General features: G+C 31.8%; 3 protein-coding genes across 3 annotated transcripts; all 3 read right to left on the bottom strand.

Annotated features, from left to right (window-relative positions):
- Positions 1-10,774: 10,774 nt before the first annotated feature.
- Positions 10,775-12,650, bottom strand: LOC114415861 (pentatricopeptide repeat-containing protein At1g09220, mitochondrial; the record flags this gene model as incomplete). Its single annotated transcript, XM_028380723.1, has 1 exon — positions 10,775-12,650. A coding segment is annotated over one exon (1,086 nt), but the record flags the coding sequence as incomplete, so codon positions are not given.
- Positions 12,651-13,782: 1,132 nt separating this feature from the next.
- LOC114415860 (uncharacterized mitochondrial protein AtMg00810-like) lies at positions 13,783-14,377 on the bottom strand. The gene is made up of 2 exons (XM_028380722.1): positions 14,079-14,377; positions 13,783-13,987 (listed from the first exon to the last, which is right to left on the bottom strand). The coding sequence occupies exons 1-2, from the start codon at positions 14,375-14,377 to the stop codon at positions 13,783-13,785; spliced, it is 504 nt and encodes a 167-aa protein (XP_028236523.1).
- Positions 14,378-16,878: 2,501 nt separating this feature from the next.
- Positions 16,879-17,217, bottom strand: LOC114415859. The gene has a single exon (XM_028380721.1). The coding sequence runs from the start codon at positions 17,215-17,217 to the stop codon at positions 16,879-16,881; it is 339 nt and encodes a 112-aa protein (XP_028236522.1).
- Between the last annotated feature and the right edge of the window lie 125 nt (positions 17,218-17,342).

Here is a 17,342-nt window from a genome sequence, read left to right as displayed (position 1 = left end):
CCTTCTAGTGTTTGGGTTCATTTTGATAGGATAAATGATGATGTTTTTTTGGTAAGTATTGTTGCAAATCATATAAGTTTAATAATTTTAAGTATGGAATCACTAATTTGATAGAAGCATGCGAGTCAGAAAAATTCTAGTAGACAGGTTGATAAAAAACAAATGACTATTGTTCTTGGAAAGGGATGTGAGGGTGAACCTAACGTTGTAAGTATGAAACTTGTTAAATTCAATTAAGAATAGACTCTTATAACACTTGTAATGATAATAATTATAGATGAACTTTCTTTTAAATTTGTTGAAAATGAAGGGTTTAAGAAGTTTATTCAAATTTTTAAAATTTGCAATTTTTTTTAAAATGTTGTGATCCAATTGACCTAATTCATTAATAACCGAATTGGTTTGATTTGGAAAATTTGTCAAATCCAATCCGAAATTTTTTGATCGGAGGTGATGAATTTAGTCAAATCCGACCCAACCCAACCGGTGTACACTCCTAGTGGCATGGCAATGGAACAACAAAACAATGTAAATGAGACTTGTTTAGGGGAAAAAAGAAGAAAAAATCAAAGTATTTTATTATTTTTTGGTGAACATGAGTATCATTTAGCTGAAAGTTAGACAAATTTGATCTATTCAAAAAATAATATTTTTCGATAAATATTTTTTTATATGAACTTCTTTCTCTTCTAATTAAATATTTATCTCTATAATTAATTAGAGACATTTTGATCTAAAAGTGATTAATAAAAAAATAATATAAATTATTTCTTATAAAAAAGAATAGACATCACTTTTTATTTTATTTGAGTCTTATAAATGATAAGTATGTGTCAACTATAGCTTCCTTTGTTAATATATATGTGAATATTTTATTATGGTGTTTATTTATGGATTTCCTTTGGTATGTATATTTTGTTGGAAATGACGTGGAACGTGAGAGAGTCTTGCAAAGCACAGTCTCCGTCTAGTCCTTATCCATTAAAATGTAGCCATAGAAATTAGAATACAACTTAAGATTCGAAACTTCCACTCTTATCCTGTTTGGTTTGACCTCAACCTAGAACCATAACTCATAAGACACGCTTAAGAGCGTTCATCATTTTGTTCTTTTTTCCTTTTTATGATTTAATTTTGAATTCCTTGATGCTTCTTCTCTCCGTCACTATCTCCTCCCCAGTTCAATAATTTTGGTTACTGCTTCTTAGAACGCAGCAGGTCTCATTGGATATGATTGGGACTACTTCATTATAAGTACTGTTTTAAAAAATGATGTCAAGGAAATGCATGTATTGCTAATGTAAAAGGGATATAAAAAATTGAGTTTAATGATAATCACTTCTAATGTGAGTAATGTCATTGGTTTATTAAATACATTCTTAAACAACAATAGACGGCCCTCATAATAAAAGATATACGCAAATTTCATAACAAGGTTTGTCATTTTAGTTCTTTTTTTGCTACCTTAAAGGACTAAGAGCATCTTGAAGGATCTTTATATAAACAATCTAATTTAAATAACTTTTATTTTTAAGCTACTTTCATGAGCAATAATTATTTATATAAGTAATTCTCTATTTTTAAGCAATTTAAAATCACATATGACACATTAAAATAATATTTTTTTTATAAAGAACTCATTAAGCTATTTTCATTTCATTGAAGATGTTATGAGGCCAAGAAAGTTAGATCTTAATTCTTATTATTCTTTACTGATATATTATTTAGGAACGTATAGCGTCAAAAAAATTGAAAAATTAATTTAATATTTTATGTTTGAACAATTTTACTAAATAATTGAATTATAAATTAATTAAATATTTGGAATTCAAATATAAAAAAATTGGAGTGATGAGAAACAAACTAAAAGATTTTTCTTAATTAACTAATAATTAAACTAACTAGGAAATATTAAATAAAGTGTGAGTAATAATTAATTTGAAATAATTGTGTTTACTAAGAAGGATGGATTCTAGGAAATTGATAAATTTTAGTTAAGATATGAGTTAAGTAAACACACACGAGTAATAATAGACATAAATAAATATAGATTCTCTTAAGAATTTCCGAAATGATCGAGTTTTTTTTTTATAATAAACTCATTATTCTTTACGTTATCATTTTGGTTTTGACTTTGGAGAAGGGATTTGAATGTTTGTTTTCTGAATCAATAATCAATAAATAAAAATAAAACTAAACAGGCCGAACTGCGAACTGTCTTTTTTTTTCTTCTTAAATTTTCACGTATTTGAATGATAATGGTCCAAATGATAGCTTGCGTCTCATTTTGGGTCGGATGATACTTCACGATAGCTTAAATCTGATCCACCAATAGCTTGTGCGCTTGGGCCTATGCCAATGAAAAATATTTAATGAAGAAAAGACAAAAAAATTAAAATAAGTTGAGGCGAATAAGACTTGAGCATGTTGGGTTTATCATCTAACTTGGTGTGCACAAATTTCAAGACAAAATCCAATGGCTCTGGAAACTGAATACAAAACGAAGAGTGTAAATGTTTTTGTAGAAGTCCTTTTACTACTAACTACTCAGTTAACCGTGAGTATGCATGGGTCTGTTTTTTTTTTAATTAGATTAAAAAGTAAAATACTCTAAAAAGTATTAAAATTATAAGAAAAAGCATAAAAAGTTATTTATATTTTTTTAAAATTATTTTTTGTGAATAAAAGAAGTTAGATCTTCTTCATTTCTACTATAAAGACTAACCTTCCATCATGTATAGGCTGTTAATCAATAAAATATTTCTCATCTCATGTATTTTTGTTCTCTTTCTTTTTTCTGTTTTTACATTTAATAGTATTTTTTTTTTTCAAAATTTTCATTTTATCCCTGTTTATATCACATGTCAACAATATAAGATGTTTCAAAAGAGATATTAAAAGAGAATTTTCACGGTGTCCCAACAAATTGTGAGTATTTTGACCCTGTTATCTTTTAATCAATAAAATTATCATGTCATTTATTTTCTCATTGATTGATTTCTTTGTTTTTTTTACAAATTAGTTCTTGATTAATCAAAATATTTTAAAGAAAATTTAAAATTACAACTATTTCAATCAAAATCTTTGATTAAATATAAATTTAAGTGATTGTTAGGCTTAAGAAAAATATTTTGTATTAATATTGGTGAAATAAGTTAGAGTTTATACTTTTAAAATTATGTTTAATCAAAGTTTTATAATTTAAAATAATTATAATTTTAATTTTTAAAAAATTAATCAAGGACTAATTTAAAAAAAATATAAAAAAAGTTAATTAATGAAAAAGACATATGATATGAAAATTTTATTGGCTAAAAAAATATAATATCCAAACCCTCATATTCTTTTGGGTACCATAAAAACTCTCGTATACAAATTGTGCTAAAAATTTATTTACCGACTAAAATTGGAAATGTTACTAGGGATTGCTTATCTTCGCTCGGTTATTTTTTTGGGTGCTTTGATTAAAAAGTAAAATATTCCAAAAAAGATAAAAAACTGTAATAAAAAGTATAAAAAATTATTTGTATTTTTTTTTTCAATCAACTTTTTGGTGAATAAAAGAAATTAGATAAGATGTCTCAAAAGAGATATCAAAAAAGAATTCCCACTCTGTCCTTAAAAATTTTGAGGATTTTGATACTGTTAATTATCTTCTAATTGATTGATTTTTTTTAATTAGTTTTTTATTATTTAAAATATTTTTAACGTGTCAATAATATAAGATATTTATTTTGAACTTTTTGATGGTCTATTCTTTTATATATATAGCTAGAAATTTAAAATTACAACTAAAATTTTTTAAGGGTCATTTTTTCTTTATATTTAAGATATAAGAAAAAATTATTTTGAAACAAATTTTAAAAAATTAAAATATTATTATCAGTCTAAAAAAATCGATCCAATTAAGACACTGGATCAGTGATCAAACTAAAAAATTTATATATATATATATATATATATATATATCTGCACTCACACATTTAATTTTATGCGCAACAATATGAACAGATAAAACTGCACTAAGTGCACTTACAATATCAATTACATGTCCAAACCAATTCTAAGCAAATGGACAAAAGTGAACAACAAAATAATAATATTATATAACAGGAGATTAAATATAAATTTAAGTAAAATAAATTAGAGTTCCTACTTTTAAACTTATGTTTAATCAAATTTTTATAATTTAAAATAGTTGTGATTTTAATTTTAAAAAAATTAATCAAGGACTAATTTGAAAAAAATGTATATAAAAAAGTTAATTAATGAAAAGACATATAATATTACAATTTTATTGGTTAAAAAAATATAGTACCAAAACTCTCATATTTTTTTGGGTTTCATAAAAACTCTCTCGTATACAAATTGTGCTGAAAATTTATTTACAGACTAAAATTGAATTTTATAGAATTGTTTAAAGATAAAAAAAAACATATTCAACCTTAATTTTTAATATGAATTTTAATCATTTTTTTGTTATTGATTTTTTAATTATCATTTTATTTCATATATATTTTGTGCATCTTTGTTTTATCTCTTGTGAATTTTAAACAATTGTATAAGAATAATTTTTTCAAACGAAAATAGATAAGTCAGAGATCTGTCTAAAGTACACACAATAATTTTTTAGGTGGAATCTGTATGTTCTTGTTTTATTTTGCTGTATAGGACCCGTGTCAATGCACCGTTTAAAAAAAAGTGAGAGAATGATGGAATGAGAGAGAAGGTAAAAGTGGAAGAAAAAAAATCTCACTTTTGTGTTCATAGCACGTGGCGGCAGTTGGCTGGATAAAAAGAAAGACGGATGAAAAGTTTAGATTGTTTCTGATTAAGCACTGTTAATAATATAATATACATATATCTATAGATGTTTGTTTACAATGGTAAATCAACACATGCATGCGTAGGTCTAATTTTTTTAAAAGAAATTCAAAATCCAAGCCTAATCTTTCATGGGTCGTAGGCTTTTCTTATATGCATAATTGAGAAATGTTATTAACATATTTTTCAATACATTTTTTTAACATATTCTTTTCATTGATAACATAATTTTTAATAAATTTAATTAATAATAAGTGTGTATTAAGAAAAATTTGTTACAAAGTATACTACTAGCCTTCTTTACATAATATTACTATAATAATTTATATTCATGACAATGTTTGACTTTGTAATGAATAGAAAACAATTGTTTTGTTACAATGAATTGTGATTTTTATTATGTTAATTTTTTAGGTTAAATTATAATTTTTGTTCTCCTAAGACTTGTTTGGAGTGATTTTCAGTTTTGAATTTCAAAATTTTAAAAAATAACAACCAAATTTTAGTTTTAATTTCAAAAAAATTTTAAATCAGTTTTAAAAATATAATTAGTTTTAAATAAACTCATTTTAAAAATTGCATATCCTATTAAAATTAGTTTAAGAGTTTTTTTTATGTGGTGATGACGAAAATGGTGATGATAGTGATGTCAACAACAATGACAGTGATAGAGATATCAGTGGTGATCATAGTGGCAATGACGGCGATGGTAGTAGAGGTGATATTGGTGGTGGTGGCAATGACGATGTGGTGGTAGTAGCAGTGTTAGTGGTGACAACCAATGGTTGTGGTGGAAGCAACGTCGGTGGTGTTGGTGATGATAATGGTGGCAGTGACGGTATTGGGGTGGTAGTGGAAGCGGTGTTGGTGGTGGTTGTGGTGACAGTGATAATGGTGATGGGGTGGTATTGTTGGTAGTGGTGATGGTAACAGAGGTGGTATTGTTGGTAGTGGTGGCTGATTGAACATTTGTAGTTTAATATTTTTCTATTTTTCTTAGCTCAATTGACATCTCTTTGACCCTTATTTTTTCATCTTAACTTAGTTTGGTATAAGGCAAATGATTAAGCTTAATTGAGAATTGTAGTTAATTTTTAGATTTCGTGCTTACTTGACCTATCGGTCTTGTGCAGGGCCTAGAGGACATTATATAACTACAAATGGAACATGTGAGTAGTCCCTCAAAGATGAGAAAAAGATCTTCAATTTTGTCATAAATAAGCTTTGGTCAATTCTTCCATCTCGAGGGTCAAATTAAGTTTGGAAGTTAGAATCTTTGCATTTGAATAATTGGGCTGCGAGTTGGGCTTTTGTTTGGTGTAATTAGTTTAATTAGATAGATTAGATGGAACTAATCAAGGCTCATCCATTCCTTCTGGTTAGTGTTAGTTAGTAAGTTAGTTACTAGTCACTATATATACTAGTGTTAGTTAATTAGTTAGTTAGAGGGGAGTGACTTCATTTTGTACAAAACTTATTGTGCAAACTTTCTCTTTTCTCTCTTTTTTTCTCAATTGTTCTTCATTCTTCTTCATCTTTTCAATTATGTTTTTCCATGCTGAATTTGAGTTCTGGTTTGACATCTCTAATCTTTGTGAATGTTCATCTTTCTCTTAAATCCTATTTTCATTTTTCATGATTATGATTAGGATTGAAAACATATTAGGTTATGGATTCATTTCCTAATTTTAAAATTTAATCACATAAGATAATTATATTAGTTATTTATCATTAGTGAGTTTTATTTTATGTGATCAAATTAAGTGAGTCCGTTAGACAACTAAATTAGATGATATGGACTTAAATGAACAGATGTTAGTGTTGTCCCATTAGGGAATAATGAGAACCCTGTTAGGTTAACACACTATAAGAAGACTATGATCTCCAATATATCGAGTCATTACATATAGTTTTTCTTTTCTCCATCTGAAGAGTTACGAATGTCCTATTAGGGAATAAAGAGGTTCCGATCGAGGAAGAATCATGAAGCCACCGGTTACGCTATTAGCCGGTTATCCGTTCCGTAACAGATCCTAAGAAAAGTACATAGATCAGAAATCACCTATGGATTCAGATTTCACTGCATTTGTTTGATCAATCATTATGGATCCAGATATTCCTAAAACTCCTTTTGATAATCTAACGTAATGTGTTCCTAGTGGTTATATTGATATTTTATAAGGATCCTTTAAAATTTCAACACGAACAACCTGCGTTGAGTTCATTTTCATATATAATGGTTGTTTCATTTTTGATTTGTTTTCGTTCACAAATCTAGTGATGGTGCTTGATGTTCAATGGTAAAAAAGAAGGAAGCTTTGTCTTCCTCCGTTGAGTAGTGACAACGATGGTGAAGCAAAAGTTGCAGTGGTGGTGGTAGTGGTGACGGGTGTTGGAGAAAAAAGGTAATTGGAGACTGAAGGGAGAAGTTCCAACGAGAGAGAAAAAAGAAAAAAAAATCTTGTTTTTTATTTTATTTTATCTGGTGTGGATAATTCCATCTTAGTCCATATTTATTTTAACAATTAATTTTAATGCCAATATATCTAACGACTAAAATATCCTTTTGCATGATGCGTAAAAAGTTTAACTCACACACCGTAGCTTTCATCTTAGATGGGTGTCAAAGAAAAGGATTAACAAGGGAACAAAGATAAGGACAATAATGGTAATGTAAAAAAGAATGAATTATTTTAAATGATGTATCATTATATTAGTGATGGGACAAGATAAAACACATCTTATTTGAACTCATCATATTTGAACTCATCAGGAGAGAAAAAAGGCAATGTAATAATCATATATTATATTGACTTAAATATATTTTTTGTTGCGGTAAATTAATGTTTTTTTATTTTTGTCCTTGTAAATTTATTTTTTTAGCTTTAGTTCTTGTAAAATATGTTTGTTATGTTTTTTCGTTTTTAAAAAATTTTAAATAATATTTTTTTATTTAAAATATTATCTAAAATGTCTTACATATAAAAAATAAAATAAATATATTTTGTAAGGAGTTAAAAGCGCTAAATTACAGGAAAAGATATATTTAAGCCAATATATTTAAGGAGAGGAGATCTAGTGTAATTAATTGTTAATTTTTTCATCCAACTATTTCATTATTTTTGAATGTAGATGTACCCAGTCCCTAGGCTGTATAAATAATTAACTCGTGTAACAAAAAAAAAAAAAGAGTAGAAAAATAATAAACATACGGAGAGAGCTGCCCGATGCACTATATGATGTATAGTCAACGATGGTCATTTAGATGTGGTGGTCAATCTCGAACACAAAATTGGGGAGTTGATTCCACGTTGTGTAATCATTGAGTGTTCCATAGTTTCAACTTTCAACCACTGAGAACATGTCATGCAAACCAACCTTAAAAAAGTTTAACATTTTCACGTGAAAAGGAAGGAAAATCTTCCAGGAACATGCATTTCCGTTTGGGTTGGATTGTGTTTCCAAATTGCTGACTTTCATGGAGACAAACTAGCCATGATCGATGTGCTTATACTAATTTGAGCTAATTTTAGATATAGACACACACCAACCTCCCATGGGTTTAGGATTAATTGGGGGCATGCACATAGGTTGCAAATTCAGAGTGATTGACGTCAGCCCTAGTTGAAGTTCAAGTGTTCAATAGCATACATACCTGTCGAATTCTGGGTTGGTTCTAATCTGAGGAGAAGCAGCCCTCACTGGTGAGAAGTTGGAGTTATACAGACCCGACATCGCTCAACCTAAACCAGACCGGCCGTTGTAGGTTTAGTTTAGTGTCTGTGTCGTCAAATGCAACCACTATCTCAAATTTACACCCAACAAAACAAATCCTTATTTATTTATTTATTTATTTCCCTTTTAATTAATTAGTATTACTTGTTTGTCCACAAGCTGCGTTGTATTACTGAAAAGGAAAATATAGTAGTGAGAAAATTGGAAACTAATGCTTGAATGAATTAAAGCGGTAAAAGATAGATGATGGATATTTGTGGTGCAGAGGATTATGACAGTTGTTGGAGAGAGGTAAGTAACGAAGCGAGGTGAAGAAGAAGATTTGACCGTGAAGCATGTGGAGACACTTGTTGGGCATGCAGAGAAACAACACCACAACACAAGGGGTTGTGGGTTGTGTTGAGAAATAATAAAAATGAAAAAAGACAAAGCAAAGGAAACTCCAATGGGCAACTATTATGATGTTTGCCAAAGCACTCTTGATTGGATCCACCCTCTCTTTTATCCCATCCCCACCATGTCCTTTCTTTTATCCACCCTCTCTTTTATCCCATCCTCACCATGTCCTTTCTTTTATCCCATCCCCACCATGTCCTTTTCCTCCCGTAAATATGCATTTTTCTAACTAATGTCTGTCCTTTCCCTTAAAAAATAACTTAACAATAAACTTTATCTATAAATTTTCACTGTTCAACTTATTATAATTAACTTAATTATAAATCACTTGAAGGAGTTTAAGTAAGCAATAAAAAAAGTTGTTTCCAAGGCTCCAAATAAATTAACATTTCTTGTTTGAAAATAATATACCAGTGAATGCATGCTACCTATTATAGGGATCATTCAAAGTTTAATATACATAACATGTTGTAAATAAATTTGTTAATACAGTTCCTCTCTTTACTTCCCATATATGTCATACTTAGATACCTTATTTTTCACCCCTACAACCAATGTTAGGGACAGGCCTAAAAAGTGTCATACTTGTCCAAGTTAACTTATAACCAGTGGAACAGCAGGAAGGTCCTGAACTTTTTTTTTTCAACAGTAGAACCCGCGGTTGCACTCATCTTCATCTACGGATAACAACAAATAAAATTATATAAATCAAATACCTTAAAAATTTGTTTAGGAACTAAAGTAAAATTTACAAAATGTTTAGGACCAAAAACATAATAAATCTAATATTTTATAATATTTTTATAAAATAAAATTATCACAAACTTTTACAAAAATGTATAATATCATTGATAAAAAAAATTCAAAATATATAAACTTCTATAAATCACACTTATCTTTTATGCATTTTCTTATTTTAAAAATATTTTTTAATTTTTTTCATTGTCGATATTATAAAAAATTAAAAAGATAAATCAATATTTTTTTTCCTATATCATTTTATATTCATTTATAAATAAACATCCTGTGGGAACAATCATTATAATATTTCTACTATTATACATACAAATAAAATTAAATGCAATTGTCCCAACAACATCACAGATGCATATGTATATCACATATATAGCTAGCTAGGATAATTATTTTTAATAAAAAAATATTTTCTAATATAAAAAAAAAAATTCATATTTTTTTTTTACAAGAGTGATTTGACCAAAAAGTAATTTTGATATTGAATATCAAGCAGAAGAATATTAGTCCTACTTAAACTTCTTATAACGTTGATTAGTGTAACTAATACAAAAAAGCATACGCATAACTTACATGTGAGTCGAGAAGAACAATCTCAAAGGCACAAGACTTCTTTGGATCATTTAGAAGAAACATGTGCCAAGATCGAATTACACTCGCCTTAAAATTCCAAGACTGCTTAGCCATTCTGATATAAGAATGCACAATAAGCAAGAGGGGATGATGAAAGCCATGTGTGATTGCAAATGCATGCATTGTTCCTTTATAGACCAGCAATCTGTCCAACATATCCCCTCCAATGCACAGTTCGAAAGTTTCTCATAGAAAGGGACAAATAAAACTCAACAAATTCCATATGTCCAGGATCAATGAATAACGGAATTGTAAATCAGATGACAAAATACGTCCAGTATGATGCAAAATTTAACTTTCTACAAATTACAAATCTACCAGCAAAAGGACAAATATGAGAACAAGATAATGTTTTGAATATGAAAAAGCCCACTAACTTCTAAAGTACTGTAGAATCTACCGTAAATAGCCTCCAACCAAATCCAGCCAAATGTAAAGTGATAATGTCAGTTTAAAAAGATCAACCAACAAATCAATTTAGCATAAAAATTTATAAGTAATGACAGTATAAAAACCCTCTACACTATGGGTGCATATCCAAATTGTTCTAATTTTATTCTACATAATCTCATCCTTTCCGCTTTCCAAAAATAAATAAAAAATCTCATCCTTTCCATTCTGCTTCAGCTATTTCATGACACCTGCAAGTTTGGATTGGACCTTCTTAAGGATATTTACTAGGCCCTGCAGTTGGGCCAGAAAGCACCTCAATATGCACCTACATCTTCCAATTCCCATGAAACCCCTCCCGCCTTGAAAGTATTTAATCTCTGGCACTACGACTGAGAGAGTAATAAAAGCTTCATTAATCCTCAATGCAGCCCCTGAGCACTTCTACAAACTCTTTTCACGATTCCAACCCATTTTTATCATCTCTCTCGTTCAACCTCCCACGTCCACATGCAACCATTCTTAGTCACCCACAATGATGAACTTGATGACTCCTTCAGTGCTTTTTTTCAATATTGCCTCACTCTCCAACAAGCTCTCAATTGGTTCTCACCACTGCGCATAGTTTGCTCTTCATGGCCACCAAGCTCATAGCCGTTTACGCCCACTTTGACTTTCTCTCTGACACAGGCAAAGTGTTCGATGCAATCCCTCCTTTTGAGGGACTACACAATCTTCTTTTGTGGAACTCCATTATCAGAGCCAATGTCTCTCATGGGTACCATGAACATGCGCTTGAACTATCTGTTTTCAGGCGTGCACTTATATATCATCTAGAAAAAACTGTAGCCAGGAAGTTTGAAGGCAATTCTCTTATCTATCATCTCCCTTAACCTCTCTGCGTCCTTAAATCTCCCAACACCAACCAGAATATTGGACATAAGAACATAATCCCCACCGTGTTCTCTCTCCATCTCCAGTATTTTATTGGTCACCCTCTGACCAATTTCAACATTGTTATGAACACTACAAGCACCCAGCAGCGTCCTCCACATCACAGCATTGGCAACCTCATGAGGTACCTGTAAAGCAACCTTTTCAGCTTCTTCTAACCTCCCAGCCCTCCCCAGCATATCTATCACACAACCATAGTGCTTGATGTCTGGTACAAGGCACCAATCCTTTACCATTTTAACAAAAAAATTGATCCCCTCCTCAACCAGCCCGCCATGACTACAGGCACTCAAAACACCAAGGAATGTCACATGGTTCGGCCTCAGCCCAGCCTTCTCCATGCTTTCAAAACTCTCTAGAGCTTCCCTCCCCATCCCATTCATTGCAAAACCAGAGATAGTTGAAGTCCATGATATCAAATTCCTCCTCTGATCAGGTATCTCCTGAAAGAATCTACTCACACTAGCTATGCATCCACACTTGGCATACAAATCAAGTAATGCATTTGTAATGCGTACATCAAAGGCATTGAAGCCTCTTTTCTCTACATAACCATGAACTGATTGGCATATCTTAATACACCCGATATTTGCAATAGCTGAAAAAATGGTCAAAAGAGTAACTTCAGTAGGTTCTATACCATCAACTTCAATCATTTTCCTAAACAAAGTTAAAGCTTTGATGGGCTGATTCCTTCGGGTGTATCCATCAATAACAAGAGTCCATGACACTACACTCCGAGCAGGCATCTGATTAAACAAGGAACAAGCAAGTTCAACCTCACCCCATTTTATCAAACCAGTAATAAAAACATTCCAACTAACTAAGTTTCTATGCTGCATTTCGTAGAACACCTGTGCTGCTTCAACTAAAAGGCCCGAACTTGAGTACATTTGCAACAGCCCAGTTTGCACATAGACATGAAACTGAAAACCAACCTTGAAAACGAGGGCGTGGAGCGGGTGAGAAATTATAAGGTTGATTTGATGGTAAAGAATAAAAAGAAAGAAAGATAGGTCGGTTATAAAGAATGAAGAAAAAGAAAAATAAGTGGTGGATTCAAATTTTTTACTAACAAAAATAAGTGGTTGATTTTTAATTATACAAAATCAAACAATTTAAAGCCTGAATTTGATTACTATTAATTAGTTTGATCCCTAAAATTAAAGATTAAATTAATAACATATTACTTCTAATAGCATATTACTTGAGAAATTATTGTCGTGTTAGATAGGTATTTATTGAGAAATTATAAGGTTGATTTGATGGTAGAGAATGAAGAGAAAGAAAGATAGGTCGGTGATAAAGAATGAAGAAATAGATTATTGTCGTGTTAGATAGGTATTTATTGAGAAATTATAAGGTTGATTTGATGGTAAAGAATGAAGAGAAAGAAAGATAGGTCTTTAATAAAAAATGAAGAAAATGTTACTCTAAGATGAGGAGAAAATTAACTCATTTTATTTAATAATCAATCAGTCAATAAATAGGCAAGATACATCAAAACTGCAAAGAAACTGCAAAGCTACAAACTAGGAAAAATAAGTGTAACGTGCAGAGTGCTACAACAACCTCCTAAAGACTTGATAAACTCAGTTAATATCTAAAACCAATCAAATAAAACAAATACATAACTACCAGCTAATTAATTAATTTCAACAGTCTCCCTTACACTTAATGTTTCAAACATAAGTTTAATATACATACCTGTCAGCTAATTAATTAATTTCAACAGTCTCCCTTAAACTTAATGTTTCAAACATAAGTTTAATGAACTCAAATCTAAAACACATTCAAGTCCCTTGCACGACTTCTTCCATTGTGCATACTCCAAGCAAGGCTCTAAGTTTCTGGAATGACGCTAATTTGAGAGGCTTTGTGAACAAATTCAGCTACTTGATCTTCACTTTTGCTGTGAATAAGCTCAACAATTTTCTCCTTTGTTAGTTCATGCAAGAAATAGTATCTCACGTCAATATGCTTGCTCCTTCCATGTAGCACTGGATTTTTTGAGAGTTTGATAGATGAGTTGTTGTCACAAAAAACTTGTGTAGCTTCTAATTGTTTGAACTGCAATTCCTCCAAAATTCTTCTTAGTCATATTGCCTGACAAGTGCAAGCAGTTGCAGCAACAAGTTCAGCTTCTGTGCTAGACAAAGTGACTATCGGTTGCTTCTTGGAGGACCATGTAATAACACTTGTTCTAAACATGAATGCATAACCCGAAGTGCTTCTCCTATCATCTTGATTTTCTGCAAAATCACTATCAGTAAATCCCAACAAATTTGACTTCGTACCCTTCCTGTAAAACAACCCGAAATCTCTTGTTCCTTGCAAGTAACGAAGGATTCTTTTGGCAGCTAGCATGTTCTTCTGTAGGATACTTCATGTACCTGCTAATTAAGCTCACAAAATACATTATGTCTGGTCTTGTTGCAGTTAGATACATCAAACTGCCAACAATTTGTTTGAAAAATGTGTTGTCAACCTTTTTCCCTTCATGATCTTTGTGCAACTTGCAACCAAATGCTGCTGGAGTTGTTGCAGAATTGCAATTCTGCATGTGGAATCTGTACAAGATTTCTCCCACATATTTCTTTTGGGAAATAAAAATACCAGCATTTGATTGTACCACTTCTATGCCAAGAAAATAATGCATCATTCCAAGATCAGACATTTCAAACTCATCCATCATAGACTACTTAAATTCTTTAAACATGGCATCACAATTTCCAGTAAAAATAAGGTCATCAACATATAAGCAAATGATGAGAATTTTCCCTTCATCCCTAGTTTTAATAAAAAGAGGGCATTTTGAAAAACAGATTGAATGAAATAAGATTCAATTCGACTATACCAAGTTCGAGGGACTTGTTTTAGTCCATAAAGGGCTTTCTTCAATTTGTAAACTTTTTCCTCAGTTCCAATCTTAACATAACCAGGGGGTTGATCAACATATACCTGTTCTTCCAAGTATCCGTGCAAGAATGCGGATTTGACATCGAGCTGGAAAATTTGCTAGGATTGTTGTGCTGTCAACGTGACCACCAATCTAATTGTGTCATGTCTTGCAACCGGGGAAAACACTTTTGTGTAATCAGTCCCATATTGTTGCTTGTATCCCTTAGCAACCAAACGAGCCTTGTACTTGTCAACTTCACCGTTCTCATTCAACTTTGTTTTGAAGACCCATTTCACACCAATTGTTTTTTGTCCTCTTGGAAGATCACACAGCTCCCATGTGTCATTTCTTTCAATAGCATCAATCTCATCGTTCATGGCTTTGCCCCATTTTTCTTCTTTGACAGCACTCTCAAAAGTTGTAGGATCGCAATCTGCAAACAAAGAAAAGTGAGTAATTGGATTTTGAATTTCAGTTACCTCGTAATCTTTCATCCACACTGGCCTTCTTCTAACACGGGAATGAGATTGAGCTTCTTCTTCGTTGATGCTAGTGGTTGTTGGTGAAGTTACAGCTGCTATAGGAGTTGAATTTGTGGAGTTTTTGGGCATGTAAGGTGCTGATATTTGCTCGTGTTCAGTATCGTTATCGTAAATGACTTGACTAGGCTGCTGCCTTTCCCATTCCCAAGTGTTTTCTTCATCAAAAACAACATCCCTACTGGTCACAATCTTCTTTGTTAATGGGTTAAACAATTTATATGCTTTTGAGACCTCACTTACACCAAGGAAGACACATTTTTCAGCTTTGTCATCCAGTTTCTTTCTTTTTACCTCTGGTACATGAGCATATGCTATGCATCCAAAGATTCTCAAATGATCTACCGCTGGCCTCCTCCCTTTCCAAGCTTCTCCTGGTGTCATATTTTGAACAGAAAAGGTTGGACTTCTATTCAAAACATGAATGCTCCAATTTACTGCTTTCGGCCAAAATGATTTTGGGACATTTCCTCTTGCTAGCAAGCTTCTCACCATGTTGAAAATGGTCCTGTTTTTCCTCTGTGAGACACCATTTTGTTGTGGTGTATATGCAGTTGTAAGCTCTCTTCGAATGTCATGTTCTACACAAAAAAAATTCAAATTCTTTGGAGCAATATTCACCACCTCGATCTGTGCGAAGAGTCTTTATAGACTTTCTTGCTTCATTTTCAACACTTGCTTTGAAGCTTTTAAATGTAGAAAACGCTTCTGATTTTTCCTGTAAAAAATAACCCAAGTTTTTCTTGAAAAATCATCAATGAAGCAAATTAAGTATCTTTTACCTCCATTAGAAGATGGGTTTATTGGACCACAAATATCAGAATGCACCAGTTCCAAGACATCTTTTGCTCTCCATGACTTTCCTTTGGGAAATTGAGATCGATGTTGTTTGCCAACAGCACATTCTTCACAAACTTGGGAAGGAATAGTAATTTGAGGAAGGCCTGTCACCATGTTTTTCTGTTGCAGGGTCTTTAGTCCACTAAAATTCAAGTGACCATAACGAAAGTGCCACAACCATGATGGATCTTCCATGTCAGTCTTGAAGCAAGGCTGAATACTTTCAATTTTCAATGGGAACAATCTGTTTGAACTCATTTGAACAATTGCAATGGCACCTCTAACAGGATCATAAATTTCACATACTCCCTTCTGAATTGTAATGACATAACCTTTCTCTTGTAATTGACCCGCGCTTAATAAATTGCTTTTTAAATCAGGAGCATACAACACATTTGAGATTGTTTCCACAAAGCCATTCTTGGTTTTTATCTTGACATCACCTTTTTCCATTACTTTTATAGAAGAACAATCACCAAAACTCACAGTAGAATGAAAATCTTCATTTAAATAAGAAAAAGAAGACTTACATCCACTCATGTGGTTACTGCAACCTGTATCCACATACCATATATCTGACTCAATTTTTCCTCTTTCTTGAATAGCCATTAGTAGAGTTTCAGCTTCCTTATTTTCAGTAAAATTTGAACTCTCTCCCTTTTCTTTATCATTAGGCAGCCTAGAATAACATTCAGAAGCATAGTGGCCAAATTTGTGACATCTAAAGCACTCTAGCTTGGATCTGTCAGAGTATTGTCCTCTGCCTTTGCTTGTAGTATTAGCTCTGGGATTCTTGTTATCTTCTCTGCTTCCACGTTCTCCTCTTCCTCTACCCCTACCTCTACCTCTCCCCCTTCTCCTTCCTCTGAAATCGGAGGAATGAGTATTGGTAGCGGTAGAGGCCTTTAGTGCTCACTCCTCTGTGGTAGAGCTTCTATGTATTTTCTGTTCATGAACCAACAAGGAGCTTTGCAATTCATCAATAGACAACACATCTATGTCTTTTGACTCTTCAATTGAGCAAACAACATAATTGAAATTTGTTGTTAGGGAGCGCAAAATCTTCTCAACAATAGTGACATCTGTCATCTTTTCGCCATGGAACCGCATCTTGTTACTAATCTCCATTGTTCTTGCAAAATAGGTTGTCACAGATTCTCCATCCTTCATAGCCAGTGTCTCAAAATCTCTCCTCAAGGCTTGAAGCTGTGCACGTTTCACTCTAACAGAGCCTTCATATTTTCTCTTCATGGATTCCCAAATATCCTTGGAAGTTTCTTTGCAAAGAATAGTTTCCAAGATTGCACGATCAATTGCCTAAAAGAGGTAATTTTTTGCTTTTAGGTCCTTCAGCTTTCGAGCTTCAAACTCTGTGG

The sequence above is a fragment of the Glycine soja genome, chromosome 6 (assembly GCF_004193775.1).
Source record: "Glycine soja cultivar W05 chromosome 6, ASM419377v2, whole genome shotgun sequence".
Classification (NCBI taxonomy): Eukaryota; Viridiplantae; Streptophyta; class Magnoliopsida; order Fabales; family Fabaceae; genus Glycine; species Glycine soja.
The sequence above is the reverse complement of the archived record's forward strand: the minus strand, read 5'-3'. Positions and strand labels throughout refer to the sequence as shown.